General features: G+C 49.1%; 1 protein-coding gene across 1 annotated transcript in view; it reads left to right on the top strand.

Moving 5' to 3' along the window:
- Window positions 1–10341, top strand: part of COMMD7 (COMM domain containing 7) — a 67074-nt gene extending 56733 nt beyond the window's left edge. Inside the window, exons 8-9 of the mRNA XM_078651790.1 lie at window positions 9078–9126; window positions 9784–10341. Coding sequence (XP_078507916.1) covers window positions 9078–9126; window positions 9784–9860 — 126 coding nt within the window. The 3' untranslated portion in view covers window positions 9861–10341. The remainder of the gene's footprint in view (window positions 1–9077; window positions 9127–9783) is intronic.
- Window positions 10342–14784: the final 4443 nt, after the last annotated feature.

Below are 14784 nucleotides of genomic sequence, written 5' to 3'. Positions count from 1 at the left end.
GTGGGATGCCTGAGTCCATGCACACGCTTGTGCGCGTCTGCTTTATTTCTGCTTAAGCACTGTAATTTGGCACCGGATGTTTTAGCAGAGAGCTCTGCTACTCTGGGTATCTTTTTGCATGCAGTTAATGGCAAGAATACACTTTATTCCTCAGCAAGGGCATCTTTGCAGGGGGGACTGCGTCCACCCGGTAAAATAAGTGGTACCCCGACTCGAGCCCTGATGTACCTCTTCCCGTAAGGTCCTGTACTCTTGCCGGCCATAGAGTGTTCTGGCTATTACAACACATTAGGGATGCTTGGAAGTCACTGGACCCATTACCGTGGAATATAAATCCTGTGAAAACTCTATTCTATTGTTAATCTCTAGATGAAAATTATTTTGAAAAAAACTTTTCAAGATTTTTTTCTATTTCAGCTACCACAGATTACTACTATTTTTTTCGACAATAATATTAACAACTTTTTATGTAGTGCTTCATAAGGCATCTTGCCATTTCTAATTGCTAAAATCAACAGATGTTATGATTAACCAATTTAATGGCATTGAATTTATTAACCTTGGGAAGATAGCGAGCCTAATGTGGCTTGCCCAAAGTCGAAATGCTGTGATACACAGACTGCAGGAGCTATCAAGAGTGAACATTTAACTCACTGAGAAGTCTTAATGGTTTAGAATAGAGTTAGGATTATAAAACAAATAGTTTCTGACAAATACCAACTTTTGTCAACATCCAAAGCTAGATCACTGTCTGGTTGTCCGTAAGGAGCACACCACACACACTTACATGTATGGCTGCATGTTTATTACACAGTTTGAGTTCTTCCAGTGATCCACCCATTAGCATTTAAAGCTCAAATTAAAATTGAATAGTTCCACAGAACTTCATTCTTTCAGGGTGGAAGACATCCCATACCGTTCCAAATCCTTCCATGTCAAATTACCTTGAATTTTACATAGTCCCTTCTGGGTCTGCCTTTACTTCCTTAGCTAATATGCACTTTGTTTCTTAGCTAGTCCTGTAGTTGTTCTGTGTCCTTCAACTGTGCATATACTGTTGGACCACATTCAGGTTCTTTTCGACTCCCCACCATAATGAAGGGACCCCCGTTTTTTACATTCTCTATTACCTTCTGACTGTGGTGGTAGGTGTGGCTTATTCTGTTAGGACTGACCACTGCAAATCTGAGGAAGGGATTCATATTCAATTAACCTTGTAAAGGGGTCACCATACCCTCCCTCATAACGTAATATACCTCATTTCCGCTTTTGATTCTCATCAGGAAGTGATAGGAAGGTGAGGGAGGGAATGTCCTATACCCTCTGTCATATTTATCAATAGTGAACATACGCTTGCATGCTGGTGGCCGTATCTAAGACGGCCGTCTTCTGTCCGCTGCCTTTTGTTTCCACTTCATTGAGCCTCATTTAGTGAACAAAGCGATTAGACGGCTGTTGGATGGCAATGCAGGCTTTATGTCCTTGCTTCTTCAGCATTCCTGCCGCTTAGGCTTCCTCAAGGCACTGATAGGGAAGAGAAGTGGAAAGGAAGGCAAGGAAAAAAATGAAGGAGGGCACAGAGCAGGAAACATGCACTTTGAGATGTTATTTGTAAAACACTTAATATCAATTTGCAGTCTTTTCGAAGTGCTGAAAGTGGGGTTATTCCAGCAGGAAGGAGTATTAGAGCCCATTAGTAACATTGGGTTCAAGGCATGTGTGGCTGTAGATACAAATGCTTTGCTTAATCCTGCTATCTAGTGTTGGTCCCAGATCTGTGTGAGTTGATCTTTGAAAAAAGTATTTTGAGTCACGAGCTACTGTGCCTCCTCCACTTGCTGGTAATGTGCATGGTCATCGACTAAATTGTTAGTTTGTTTTCTTTCCGCCATTGGGATTGGACGTGTGTTACGATTCAACACCGTTGTGGTGCACTGTTTTAGTTTAGACAGGGCTCCTTCCTTCAGTATTGTTTTCGATTGCGTTCTCTTTTCCCTTCATTTCGGGTCGAAGATTCCTGTTTCGACCGGGTGGCTCTCCTTCGACCATGGGCCCATGTGGGCCTTCGCCCTTCTGAGCTTTCTACCATCGCCAACAGCATTCCCCCATCATATCCTCGCGGTGATGGAACGGACGCAGTTGTTGCTATTGTCTTCACTGCCACGCAAAATATCCATGTACTGATCTTCATCATGTCTGTAATTTGTATCAGTCTCCTGAACACAACAACGTTGCATGCAACTGTTGACGCTCCTTCCATTCTAAAGAAAAAACACTCCATAACCACCTGGCTGGTTTTGAGATGTCACGTAGGAGCGGCTGTAGCACACCAGACCTTTTCGGCCCAAGGACATTGAGAGGGAACACCATCCACCACTGTTGTCTGTGGATGAGGATGAGTTGGCGTTCTTCCCTGACGACAGACCATCTGCACTCACCAGTAAGTCTGGACACGGCTTGGGGACCATTGAGCTGATTGTCCATAAACATGGAGGTTCAAAGACTGCCTCCCCCTCGTACCGATGGCCACATGCCCTATAGTACTCACTTTGAGGCAATTTTTGATGGTCCACAAAGGCAACCACTCAAAAAGTAGAGGTAAAAGTGGCTTGCCCAACAAGCATTGGCATTGCCAATAGGTCTCGCTTGTGGGACCTTATAAGTATTTAGTTTTGCAGCACAATATGATGAGTGGCGTTGCGTGTGTGAGTGGCGTTGCATGTGTGAGTGGCGTTGTGTGTGTGAGTGGCGGTGCGTGTGTGAGTGGTGGTGCGTGTGTGAGTGGCGTTGCGTGTGTGAGTGGCGTTGCGTGTGTGAGTGGCGTTGCGTGTGTGAGTGGCGTTGCGTGTGTGAGTGGGGTTGGGTGGGTGAGTGGGGTTGCGTGTGTGAGTGGCGTTGCCTGTGTGAGTGGCGTTGCGTGTGTGAGTGGCGTTGCGTGTGTGAGTGGCGTTGCGTGGGTGAGTGGCGTTGCGTGGGTGAGTGGCGTTGCGTGGGTGAGTGGCGTTGCGTGGGTGAATGGCGTTGCGTGTGTGAGTGGGGTTGCGTGTGTGAGTGGGGTTGCGTGTGTGAGTGGGGTTGCGTGTGTGAGTGGCGTTGCGTGTGAGTGGCGTTGCGTGTGAGTGGCGTTGCGTGTGAGTGGCGTTGCGTGTGTGAGTGGCGTTGCGTGTGTGAGTGGCGTTGCGTGTGTGAGTGGCGTTGCGTGGGTGAGTGGCGTTGCGTGGCGTTGCGTGTGTGAGTGGCGTTGCGTGGGTGAGTGGGGTTGCGTGGGTGAGTGGGGTTGCGTGGGTGAGTGGGGTTGCGTGTGTGAGTGGCGTTGCGTGTGTGAGTGGCGTTGCGTGTGTGAGTGGCGTTGCGTGGGTGAGTGGGGTTGCGTCGATGAGTGGGGTTGCGTGGATGAGTTGCGTTGCGTGGATGAGTTGCGTTGCGTGTGTGAGTGGCGTTGCTGTGTGTGAATTGCTGGTTGGGGGAGTGGGGGGGTGGGCGGGGGAGCAGCAGGCAGATGCCAGTGGAGCGCGCGCTGGAGAGGGAGGGGGTGGGAGGACTAGGCAGCGGGAGAGAGGGAGAAAGGAGCGCGAGGGAGGCGTTTTTAGATACATGAAGCCAAAATTACAAGTGAGCATGTTACAAAAGCAAACGTTACGTTACATGAGACAATAGTGACAGTTGTGCAAGTATCAAGAGCAACAAAATACAAGAGGTAGCAAACGATATGCAATAGCATATCTGAGGGAACACGGCCTGGAGGTAGCAAACGATATGTTCTTAGAGGAAACAAGCTTCTCGGCATTGCTGGTTGGGGAGTGGGGTGGGTGGGCGGGGGAGCAGCAGGCAGATGCGAGTGGAGCGCGCGCTGGAGAGGGAGGGGGTGGGAGGACTAGGCAGCGGGAGAGAGGGAGAAAGGAGCGCGAGGGAGGCGTTTTTAGATACATGAAGCCAAAATTACAAGTGAGCATGTTACAAAAGCAAACGTTACGTTACATGAGACAATAGTGACAGTTGTGCAAGTATCAAGAGCAACAAAATACAAGAGGTAGCAAACGATATGCAATAGCATATCAGAGGGAACACGGCCTGGGGGAAGCTGGCTGGGGAGGGGGAGGAGAAATGAAAGGAAGGCTGTGTTTGCGGGGAGAGAGAGGGGAGGTGCTGGTGTGGGCGGGGGGAGGTGCTGGTGTGGGAGGAGTGCTGCTACGGCAAGGCTGTGTTTGCGGGGAGAGAGAGGGGAGGTGCTGGTGTGGGAGTGGGGAGTTGCTGGTGTGGGAGGAGTGCTGCTAGGGGAGGAGAAGCCCTGGCCGTGAATGCTCGTGCATGTTCACGTGAACTGCAAGAAAACGCCGGGCTGAAACCCCTTAGTTTGAAGAGGATTTTGCCGACATGAATTCGATCCTATCCATTCCTGCGGAATGGGACAGGCTCGACCTAAAAAGAGCTGCTACCACTATGAAACTCTGACGTGCCTCACCGCTCCCTATCAAATAACACCTGCTGGGGTGTCTTTAAAGGTTCTTTCCCATTTGGCAGCACATCACCTCTGACCAGTAGGTGTTGGATAGTATCCAAAATGGTTATTTTCTGGAGCTCACTTCCATGCCTCCCACCATCCTACCTCGCAAACACAAATTGCCCCTTAACATCAAAGGCTTCTCACACAAGAGGTCCAAGTGCTCCTTCTCAACGGAGCCATAGAACTCGTCCCCTACCATCAGCAGAGCACATGAGTATTTTCTCTGTACTTTCCCAAAAAGGACGATTATCTCCAGCCCATTCCGGACCCCAGGCCCCTAAACAAACCCATCCTTTCAGGGCACTTCCATATGGTTACTCTTCAGGAATTCATCCAGCTCCTACAGCAAAGTGACTTCATGGCTGCTCTTGACCTGAAAGATGCTTATTTCCACTTAACAATACACCAGGCACATCGCCGCTATCTCAGGCTCTTAGTCAGTGGAAAACATTTCTAGTTCAAGATACTCTATTTCAGGATCACCACTGCACCCAGGATATTCACCAAGTGCCTCGCGGTGGTAGCTGCTCATCTGCCCACAGCGTTCATGGGTTCCCCTATCAGTACGCCTGTCTTGTCAAAAGTGCCACCCATCAAACTTGTCGTGAACACACTCGGGTCACAATAAACCTTCACCAACTAGGGTTTACCATCAACGCTACAAAATCCCACCTCCAACCCCCCCAGATACAACTCTTTCTGGGGGCAATACTCAACTCAGAAGTTGGCATAGTTTATCCAAATGATGCCAGGATATAGTCCTTTCAGGCACTAATCCCTCTTTTTCAACCTAGCCACCAAGTCACAGTCAGGACAGTTATGGGCCTCTTTAGAATGATGTTCTCTTGTACTGCCATAGTACCCCATGCCAGATAACACATGCTTCCACTGCAGGAGTGCTTGGCGCATCAGTGGTCTCAAGTGGAGGGTCATTGGGACGATCTATTGTTGAACAGCTGCCCTACATATCGCTCTCCGCAGTGGTGGAACACCAACAATCTGTTACAGGGGTGGCCTTTTCGCGACACAGTTCTGCAGAAAACCATAGACGGTTCCCTTACGGGTTGTGGTGTGCTTTTACAGCATCTAACTGTCCAAGGCCAGTGGGAACCCAGACAACAAGGTCTCCACATAAAGTATTGGAAGCTTTCCTTCCCCACTTGATTGGCAAAGCGGTCCTCATCAAGACGGCGACATAACAGCCATGTATTTTCTTCAGGAGCAAGGGGGCAGCAGATCCCTTCAGCTTTCTCACTTTGCCCGGAGCATCTGGAGGTGGGCCCTCTGACACAAGATTCATCTGTTAGTGGATTATGTGCCGGGAGTGGACAATGACTTTGCAGGCATCCTCAGCAGGATGCAGCAACATGTTCACGAGCCGGAACTCCACCTCCTCCAGCACTTCCAGCGTTGAGGTCTACCAGAGATAGACCTCTTCACCACAACGGAACATGCCACATGCCCAGGCTTCAACTCCAGGTTCCCACATCCAGAGTCCAGGAGCAATGAACTATGGATGAGTTGGTCAGGGATATTTGCTTACACTTGTCCTCCTCTATCACTACTTCCGTTCAGAGACTTCAGCGGACACTGCTCACCCTCCTTTCAGTGCCTCCCACCTGGGCACACCAACCATGGTTCACCACTCTCCTTGAACTCAGTGGTTCAGCACAAGAGACTCTCCAAAAGGCTGGATTCCTTCTCAAGCAAAACCATGGCAGGCATTACAAGATAGATTGTTAAATGCATCCAGACATGCTATGTTAAAGCTTAAAGGACCCTGCCCATTCCTCCTAGAGCCCCCTCCACTGGGGTGGGGGGGGCCCTCTGTGGCTTTCATGAGGAACATTCCTATAGCTGACTTCTGTAAAGCAGCTTCATGGTCCACACCACAGGCTTTTACAAAGCATTATTTTATAGATACACTAGCCCACCAACAAGCCATTATTGGCCAGGCAATTCTACGTACACTTTTTCGAACCACTGCAACTTCCACAGGGTACCCATCACTTTTTCTGGGGGACTGCTTTACAGTCTGTGTACAAAAGGGGGTGGGGATGGACGGAGCATCTGAACCAATCAAACACTCACACCCAGTCAAAAGATCTGGGTTTGTTCCATCACCGTTCTTTAGCCCACTCTGCCACCCCGAACTGCCAAGCCATGCCTTCCCTGGACCGGAAACAAGCTTCCGAGGACCGGTTTCTTTTGTACCACTTTGGCCGCCATAAGTGTGGCAGGGTATGCTCAGACGTGAGTCCCTTGCTCACTTTGACACTGGATTCAAGCAAGCCGGGCTGAAGACGGCTGTAATGCCAGAAACCGGTCCTCGGAAGCTTGTTTCTGGTCCAGGGAAGGCATGGCTTAGCAGTTCGGGCTGGACTGTTCCCATGAGGCACAGGGTCAGACTGATTTGCATATAGCCATGTCTGAACTGGGGTGGCAGAGTGGGCTAAAGAACGGTGATGGATCAAACCCAGATCTTTTGACTGGGTGTGAGTGTTTGATTGGTTCAGATGCTCCGTCCATCACCACCCCCTTTTGTACCACTTACAGTCTGTGTACAGCATATCTATCTACAGCCATAAATGCTTTGAACGGAAAATGTTACTTACCCAGTAAGCATCTGTTTGTGACATGTAGTGCTGTAGATTCACATGTGCCCACCCTCCTCCGTGGATGCCTGTAAATGTTGCAGTCACCTTTCCTCTTTCTTTGCATGGACATCTCTCTTTACAATGCTTCACTCCACATTTCATCCTCACCCTCTGTACGGGAAAACAATTAATGGAGTTGATGACCATGCACATTACCTGCAAGAGGAGGAGTCACAGTACCTCCTGACCCAAAAGACTTTCTTCAAAGAAAAACAACTTGCACCCACAGAGCCCAACACTAGATGGCAAGTTTATGGACAACATGTGAATCTACGACACTCGCTACGAACAGATGCCTATTAGGTAGGTAACATTTTCCTTATAAAGCGTGAGCCGTGTTTATATCCGTCAAGATTTGTTGAGGCTGTAAAAAAATTTCAGGAGGTAGGTTTTCAGACGTTTCCTAAATTTAAGGAAGTCGCTTACAAGCCAGGGAGTAGAACCTTGGCAATGAAGAAGTCTTCCCCTAAACTGTTTGTAATTGGTGCATTTAATGGTAGGCAGGTTGATGGACGCCGGCCTTGAGTGGTAACTTTGGATGATTTTAGTTATGTAGATTAGGGCTCTCCTGTTCAATGCCTGGTGGGTGATGCACAGGATCATGGGTTGTAGCCACTGTTTTGCATATAACCGGCAGTGGTAAGAAGTGTAAAGGTGGCCTGTTCAGATTTTCATTATATGTCAGGCATATGGGTTTTGAGCCTTTGTAATGGTTTTGGAAGATAGGCTGGAGTAGGACATAATACAGTAGGGCAGTCTTGATACTGTGCCATGTTTTTGCTTGGTATGTTATGAGGATTTCTATAGCGCAATTATCTCCCAAGGGGGTATCCAGGCCTTAGAGCAGATGTGTAGCCAATCGAAGCTCCTAGTTGAACAGTCAGGTCTTCAGTTTCATTGCGGAACTCAAGTAGAGATGGGGAGGTCCTGATGTGGTGGGAAAGGTTGTTTCAGGTTTTGGCAGCAATGTAGTAAATAGAGCGTTGTCCTGTTTTGCTTTTGGGGATGCTTGGTATCTGTGCGAGGCAGAGTGTGGCTGAGCGCAGTTGTCTCTGATGGTGGAAGTTAAGGCGGTGGCTTAGGTAGGCAGGTCCGGTGTTATGATGGGCTTTGTAAGCGTCGATGAGCATTTTGAATTGGCAGTGCTTCTGGATGGTCAACAAATATAGTTCTCTGAGGTGGGGCATGGTGTGTGCGCTGCGGGATGTCGAGGCTGAGTTTGGCACCAGCGTTCTGGGTAATCTGAAGTCTTTGAATGAGTTGGTCCGAAATACCAACGTAGAGTGCTTTGCCGTAGTCCAGTCTGCTGGTGATGAGGGCCTGGGTGAACTTGCGTCTGGTGTTAGTATGAAGCCATTTGAATATCTTGCGGTGCATTTGCAGAGGATACTGTGTGGTACAATTATTGGAGGAGATTGGTACAGGAAAAAGGAAGAAAAGAGAGGAGGGAACATGTTTTTTTTTTTATAATTCAACCATTGTTGGACCTGCAGCGTATTTCCCAGTGGTGACGAAGATAGCAAGTAAGAAACTGCTTAATTTTGGGGGATCTGAGGAATGTATAAAGAAATCCAGCACCCAGCCTTTCCATGGTTGCAAGAGTACTGGCCCACATGCACAGTTTCATTGTAAGTCATTGATGTTGTTTATTATTTATTTTATTTTAAGGGTAGTTATTAGAGTGTAAACTTTCCAAAAAGAACTGTTGTGCAGTACATTGTTCAAGGTAAAATATAACAATACTGTAAATTAAAAACCATGGCAAGTTTATAGTAAAAATGCAGCAGCAGATAAATGCCTTTTTAACTCGATGACCTAAAATGACTCTGGAGTCTGGGCCCCATTGAAAAGTGCCCTGTACAAGAATACCTAAAAGTCCCCATAGCCCTCTCTATAACTTTGTGATTTCTTTGCAGTTGAAGTTGGTGGTTAAAAAAGGAAACAAAAATGAAAACGTGTACATTGGTGAGTAGAGGTCCCTGTGTATGAGTCAATGTTTTGGGGCGGGGGATGGTGACAGTGCCTCAGATCTTGAGGGTTCTGGGTGAAGTCAATGAATGGACTTATAGGAACAGGATAAAGGGGAGATCCTTTTTCAGGCCTACCCATCCACAAATAACATAGGAATGCTGTCTCTACGACAGGTGTCTAATATTTAATCTATGCCAGCATGGGCCTCTGTTTAAGGGCTTCTTCTAGGAGGAGCAATTCACCTCAGCATCACCGAGGTGGAGGACCTGAAGGGTATTAAAATACACAGACTGGATCTCATCATCAACCAGCTAGTGTAAGAGAGTGCAAATGAATGTAAACTACAGCTTTGCCACTAATGTGTTCCAGGACCCAGACAGAGTGCCAGTAGCAGGAGAACAGCTTCTCCTTTCTTTTAGACTTGATAGCCATACCCCATCCTTGAAACCTGCCATTGAAAGTTTATAGGGTGAACATTTTAAGCCATGCTGATGGCTTTGATGTAAGAAAGGAAAGCGCTAAATGGCATCCTTTTCCAGAGCGGGTGGTGTGGATAAATTGTGGGGCAGGAGGTTGGATCCACGTTTAGATTGTGTGTGGTTTTGTACTTTTTGGCCATGTAACTTAACTGCAAGTTTTCCTCTTCCTTAGAGCTAACTTTGCCCCAGTTCTACAACTTTCTGCATGAGATGGAGCGTGTGAAGACCAGTATGGAGTGCCTCAGCTGAAAAAGGGCCACCATTTGTGATGTCGGGCCATGACAACCGATCTAATCGTCTGTGCTGCTCCGTTCTGAATCAGTGTTATTTTATTCATTAAAGTTAGTTGTTTAATCAATTCTACTAACTTCCTGTAGATTACATTTTTTTTTAATATGATGAGATATTGTCAGCAGACTGTGCGTGCGTGTGTGTGAGAGAGACAGAGATACTTGATGGATAACTGTGTTATATGGTCCAATATTGCCAAGAACTGTTTCTGGTGAGATGTAAGACTCAGTGTTTGTAAATATCGCCAGGACCCCAAGCTGGCAATATAGGATCACGATACAAGCTATCTTTTATGTACTTTTGTATTTCATGTTTATTTTGGGGTAGTAGTTTGAGAGAACTGTTTTCTTCTAAGTGCAACTAACAATGAACAGAGCTTGGTATTCGATATTTCTTTTTTCTTTTTTTTACCGTACTTGAATAAATTGTTAAACCAGTGGCCAGGTGTGAAGTCTGTAGATTTTTGAGATTCTATAAATGCAGCAGTTACCACATAATTATGGTAAGTACAAAATTGCTTAGAAGAAAATGAAGCGTCTAAACTGCTATCATACATACAACTTAGGTAAAGCAAGCTTGTGTTATTTGCAACATTAACCCTATACCATACATTTCATGGGTAGGCGAGTTCATGTTGACTATTAACCATAGATGAAAGAGTAACCTATCCTGCACACAGTATTCAATCTGTATATAACTGGTAAGGGACAACCACAGATATTCAAGCCGTGCAACATAGTTACTGCCCTACGATGTACAGTCTTTACCTGTATCAGACCCTGCCTGTTAACACTCTTTACTCTATGGATAGTTTACTCTGTACCACACGGTATGCAGACAGTGAAACTCTCATGAGAAATACCCCACAGAGTCTTAAAAAGTATATACTAAGAACTGTGTACACTCTATGCAAATCTTGACCAAAGAGTGACTATTCACTTAAAATAACCAAGTTCTGAAGGTGCTAACGATCATACTACCTGCAGCCTTCATACTGTGATGAAAACTTTACAGATAGCCCATCTTCTGAAGCAACACACACTCATGTACATAGGTTAGTACCTAGTGTACCCAGTCTTCTATGTTAAGTAGTAAGTAAGTAAATCTTTATTTGCATTGTTAACTAAAACCGTTGCAATAGAAATTGTCATGCTGAGACAATTCTGTCCAATAACTTAAGGCTGCTTACAATACTTTGTATGTAGTATATAGAATCTTTCCCCTGTTGGAAATTTTTTTGCAGTGTGAAAACCTTGTGTGGAATATAATGAACGCAGGTCAACTGTTACCGGTACACAGAGTTAGTCTTCAGTACAAAGATTTAGATTGTGTCCAACACCTCTACACTTCTGTGGTGCATTAGGAGCACATGCGTTTTGAAAACACTTACACCAATTAGCTGGACACAGGCTGTACAAAATTAGGTAGGCAAGTAATATGGTACTTAACTGCCTACCCCCATGTAAACAATAAAAAAAATTAAAAAGCACACTCCTTGGATGATGTAGTCAGTGATGGTATCAATGATGTAATAAAACATGTCATGAAGGATGCCATATGTGAGGTCATAAGCAGTGCATGGCTGGGGTGCAAGTTATAGTTAGCGCTGCTAACTGTAATTGGTGAATTTCTGTATTTATTTATTTTTTATTCAAATCAATAATGTCCTCTATCTGCCTCCTCTATAAAGAGAAATCGTATAAAATACTAACATGATGGTACCTCACACTCGTGCAACTTCACAAGATATTTTGTGGTTCCGAGCTGTACCGGAAAAGGGTGTCGGGAAAGTGGCACCTTTCTACACACATGATGGACATGCCCAAAGATTCAAGCATTTTGGTATGAGGTCCTCCACATGATACACTCCATCACTAGTATCTCATTGCCACGTGATCCTTTTTTGGTCCTCCTTGGAGATACGGGCGATGACTCCCCAATGAAAGCTATTCTCAACACCAGTGACACTCTAAATTTGCTCACCACAAATGTCTGCTTTTTTATCAAAGTTGTGAGAAGTTGGCCTGGCATATGATGTCCACTATTCTAGTTGGCACCTTACACCAGTCCAAACGACCCTTATTGATGGTAGGTTTAAGAAGATCTTTATAGAAAGCTATCCTAGTGGTAGCTGTGGAGAGCAGCCTTCAGGCTAAGTCTTGAAGGAATGTAAAGCAGCTTGTTTTACCAGTCTATAATCTTTTCAATGATCAAATGAAAGAGCACCACACCAGGTATATATATATAAAATATATTTATGAGGGGGCGTGGCCAAGATGGCGAGGTGAGCGGACGCACTCTCCGCGAGCTCCTCCGACCCCAGGCCCCTCAGCCGTAAAATCGCACTAATCTCCCCCCGGTTAGTGGCGGTGCGGAGGCAGCATTACACAACCACCGACGGTCCATCGCTGGACGGCTATCCTACAGGCGATTTGCGACCAGAGGACCCGGCGGAGCGGCGACTCCCGGAGGAGCGGGCGGAGCTGAGTCCGGCACAGAGAGGCAACAGCCGCCCCACGCAGCCCGACACCTGGTAACAGGCACCGGCGGACTCCCGAGCTGGGCCGGGGGAGGACTGACGCCCGGGGGCGATTGGCAGCGACGACGACGAGGGGTCCCGCCTGACCGGAAACCCTCACGCGAGGCCGGGGACGCGGCCTACTGCCGGAGCATCCCAGCCCACTACCGCGGACCAGGCTGTCACGGAGCGGCCACACAGCGCAACACCGGAGGAGGTGTGAAGCAACGCAGTGGGTGTCCCTCGAGAAGGACACGGTGGGTTGCCCAGCGGCAGCGACTGGCGGACGAAGTGGGCCCGGGATCCGACCCGCACAGAGTCCGGGGCCTCGCAGTGATGTGCCAGGGCGCTTAATCGACCTGAGAGCCAATGGAAGGCAGGACACAGCGGCCCCAGCTCGACCCCGGTGGCAGTGGTGGGGGAATAAGCGAATTGAGGGTCCCTGGGCCCGAGAGACGACCGGAGAGGGCCGGCGGAGGTGCGACCCGACGCAGCCGGTGTGGGGCTCTCACGCGAGGCCGGGGACGCGGCCTACATCTGGAGCGGGACGAACCCCCACCCTGACCTGAGCGGACACCGCCCCGGAGGAGGACAGGTGGAGGGCCTGCAGCAGCGGGGAGAGCTACTGGGACCGGGCTCCCCGGAGCATTGACCCGCAGCGAACGACGAGGGAGTGGGTCCGGGTCCGGGCCTGCCCGGAGCGCTGGGATGCAGCTGGAAGTGTGACCGATCGGCGAATCAGTGGGGAAGAGACACAACGAGCGCCTGGGAAAACATTGTCTGCGCCCCGGGGGGGCCTACCGGGGCTCTGGGCTGGCCCCGACGCGGGCCTCAGAAAGGGCTTAGCGAGCAGGGACCAACGACCTCGACGAAGTGGAGGGACTCACTGCGCATTGCTGAGAGGGTGCTGCTGAGACGTGGGGGGGACACGAGGCATCGATCAGAAGCCTCGGTCTGTGGGGAAGGAGAACTCGAGGGTACCAACTACGACGACATAGTCTCTCCGAACGGCAGACGGCAACCGAAGGGGATTGGTGACCCTGCAGAGTAAGGAGTCGGTCTTCCACCCCGAACGAGAGAGGTGGCCGGCAGCACGAGGATCGAGCTCATCCCAACACGCGGCTGCCCCTCGTCCTGGTCCTGCTGTCCGGGCGGCCTCACCCGCGCACCACCACCCTCCACGAACGGCGGGCAACAGAGGGCCTAAGAAGGGGGACCGAACACTGCCCGAGATGTTGAACAGGGGATCTTCGAAACCGGACAAAGTACAACACTCACCAGGCCCCTCGAGAAACCCGCTAGACGCGGAAGACAAAGAGCCGCCGGTCACCAGATCTTTCCTGGAATCTCCATTCAGCTCCCTGCGGGACGACTTCCAGACGCTGAAACAGGAGGTGGCCGGGGAAGTCAGAGAAGTGTGGAGAGAAGTGGATAGCCTGGGTGAAAGGGTGGCTACCATGGAGGGAGCGGGTCACTCCAGAGACGAGGAGATCGAACACTTGCAGCAGGAAGTGCTCCGTCTCAGGGACCAGCAACTGGACCTCCAAGCACACAATGAAGACCTTGAGAACCGGTCCCGTCGGAACAACATTCGGGTCCGGGGAGTGCCATCCAAGGAGGAAGGAGAGGACGTTGCCACTTATCTACAGTGCATGTTCAGGGAAGTACTGGGAGAATTGGAGGACTTTCTCATCAGAATAGACAGGGCGCACAGAGTGGGCCTGGCGAGGCGGACTTCTGCGCCTCCGCCGGACATCCTGGCCTTCCTGCCGGACTACCCGCTTAAGGAGCGAATCCTCTGTGAAGCTAGGAAGCAACAGTCGTTCTGCTTCCGGGGACACTCGATCACACTCTTCCAGGACTTGTCAGCGATTACGCTTCAAAAACGCAGGACATTTAAGATTGCGACTGACTTTCTGAGAAGCCATGAGACGCAGTACTCATGGGGGCACCCTTTCCGGCTTATCTTCCGATGGAACGGGACCCTGCACCAACTACGCTCCCTCCAGGACACGTGCGAGGTACTGGGCATCACCGCATCTGACGAGGACCCACCTACACCGCGTCGCAGACGCAACACCAGAGACGGCTGGCAGCGGGTCCCGAACCGCTGGTCTTCTGCCTCATCCACCCGCCCAGATTCACCTACTATCCGGTCCGGTATGGACAGAGCGGTACAGGAAGCAGCCAGGGGCACAGCTACCATTGCCGCAGCGCTTACAGCTTAAGATGCCTCTGGGGGGGAGAGTGACACAGCCTTTCTATGATGCAGGTTTGGAGGTACGGGGGGGAGGGGGGCGGACGGGAGTGCAGTGGCCGGACGTCCACTACAGTAACCGACCACTGTCTTGTCCTTGAGGGACC

This window comes from Lissotriton helveticus, chromosome 7 (genome assembly GCF_964261635.1).
Source record: "Lissotriton helveticus chromosome 7, aLisHel1.1, whole genome shotgun sequence".
Lineage (NCBI taxonomy): Eukaryota > Metazoa > Chordata > Amphibia > Caudata > Salamandridae > Lissotriton > Lissotriton helveticus.
Note: the sequence above shows the minus strand (reverse complement) of the source record. Positions and strands in the feature narration are given on the sequence as shown.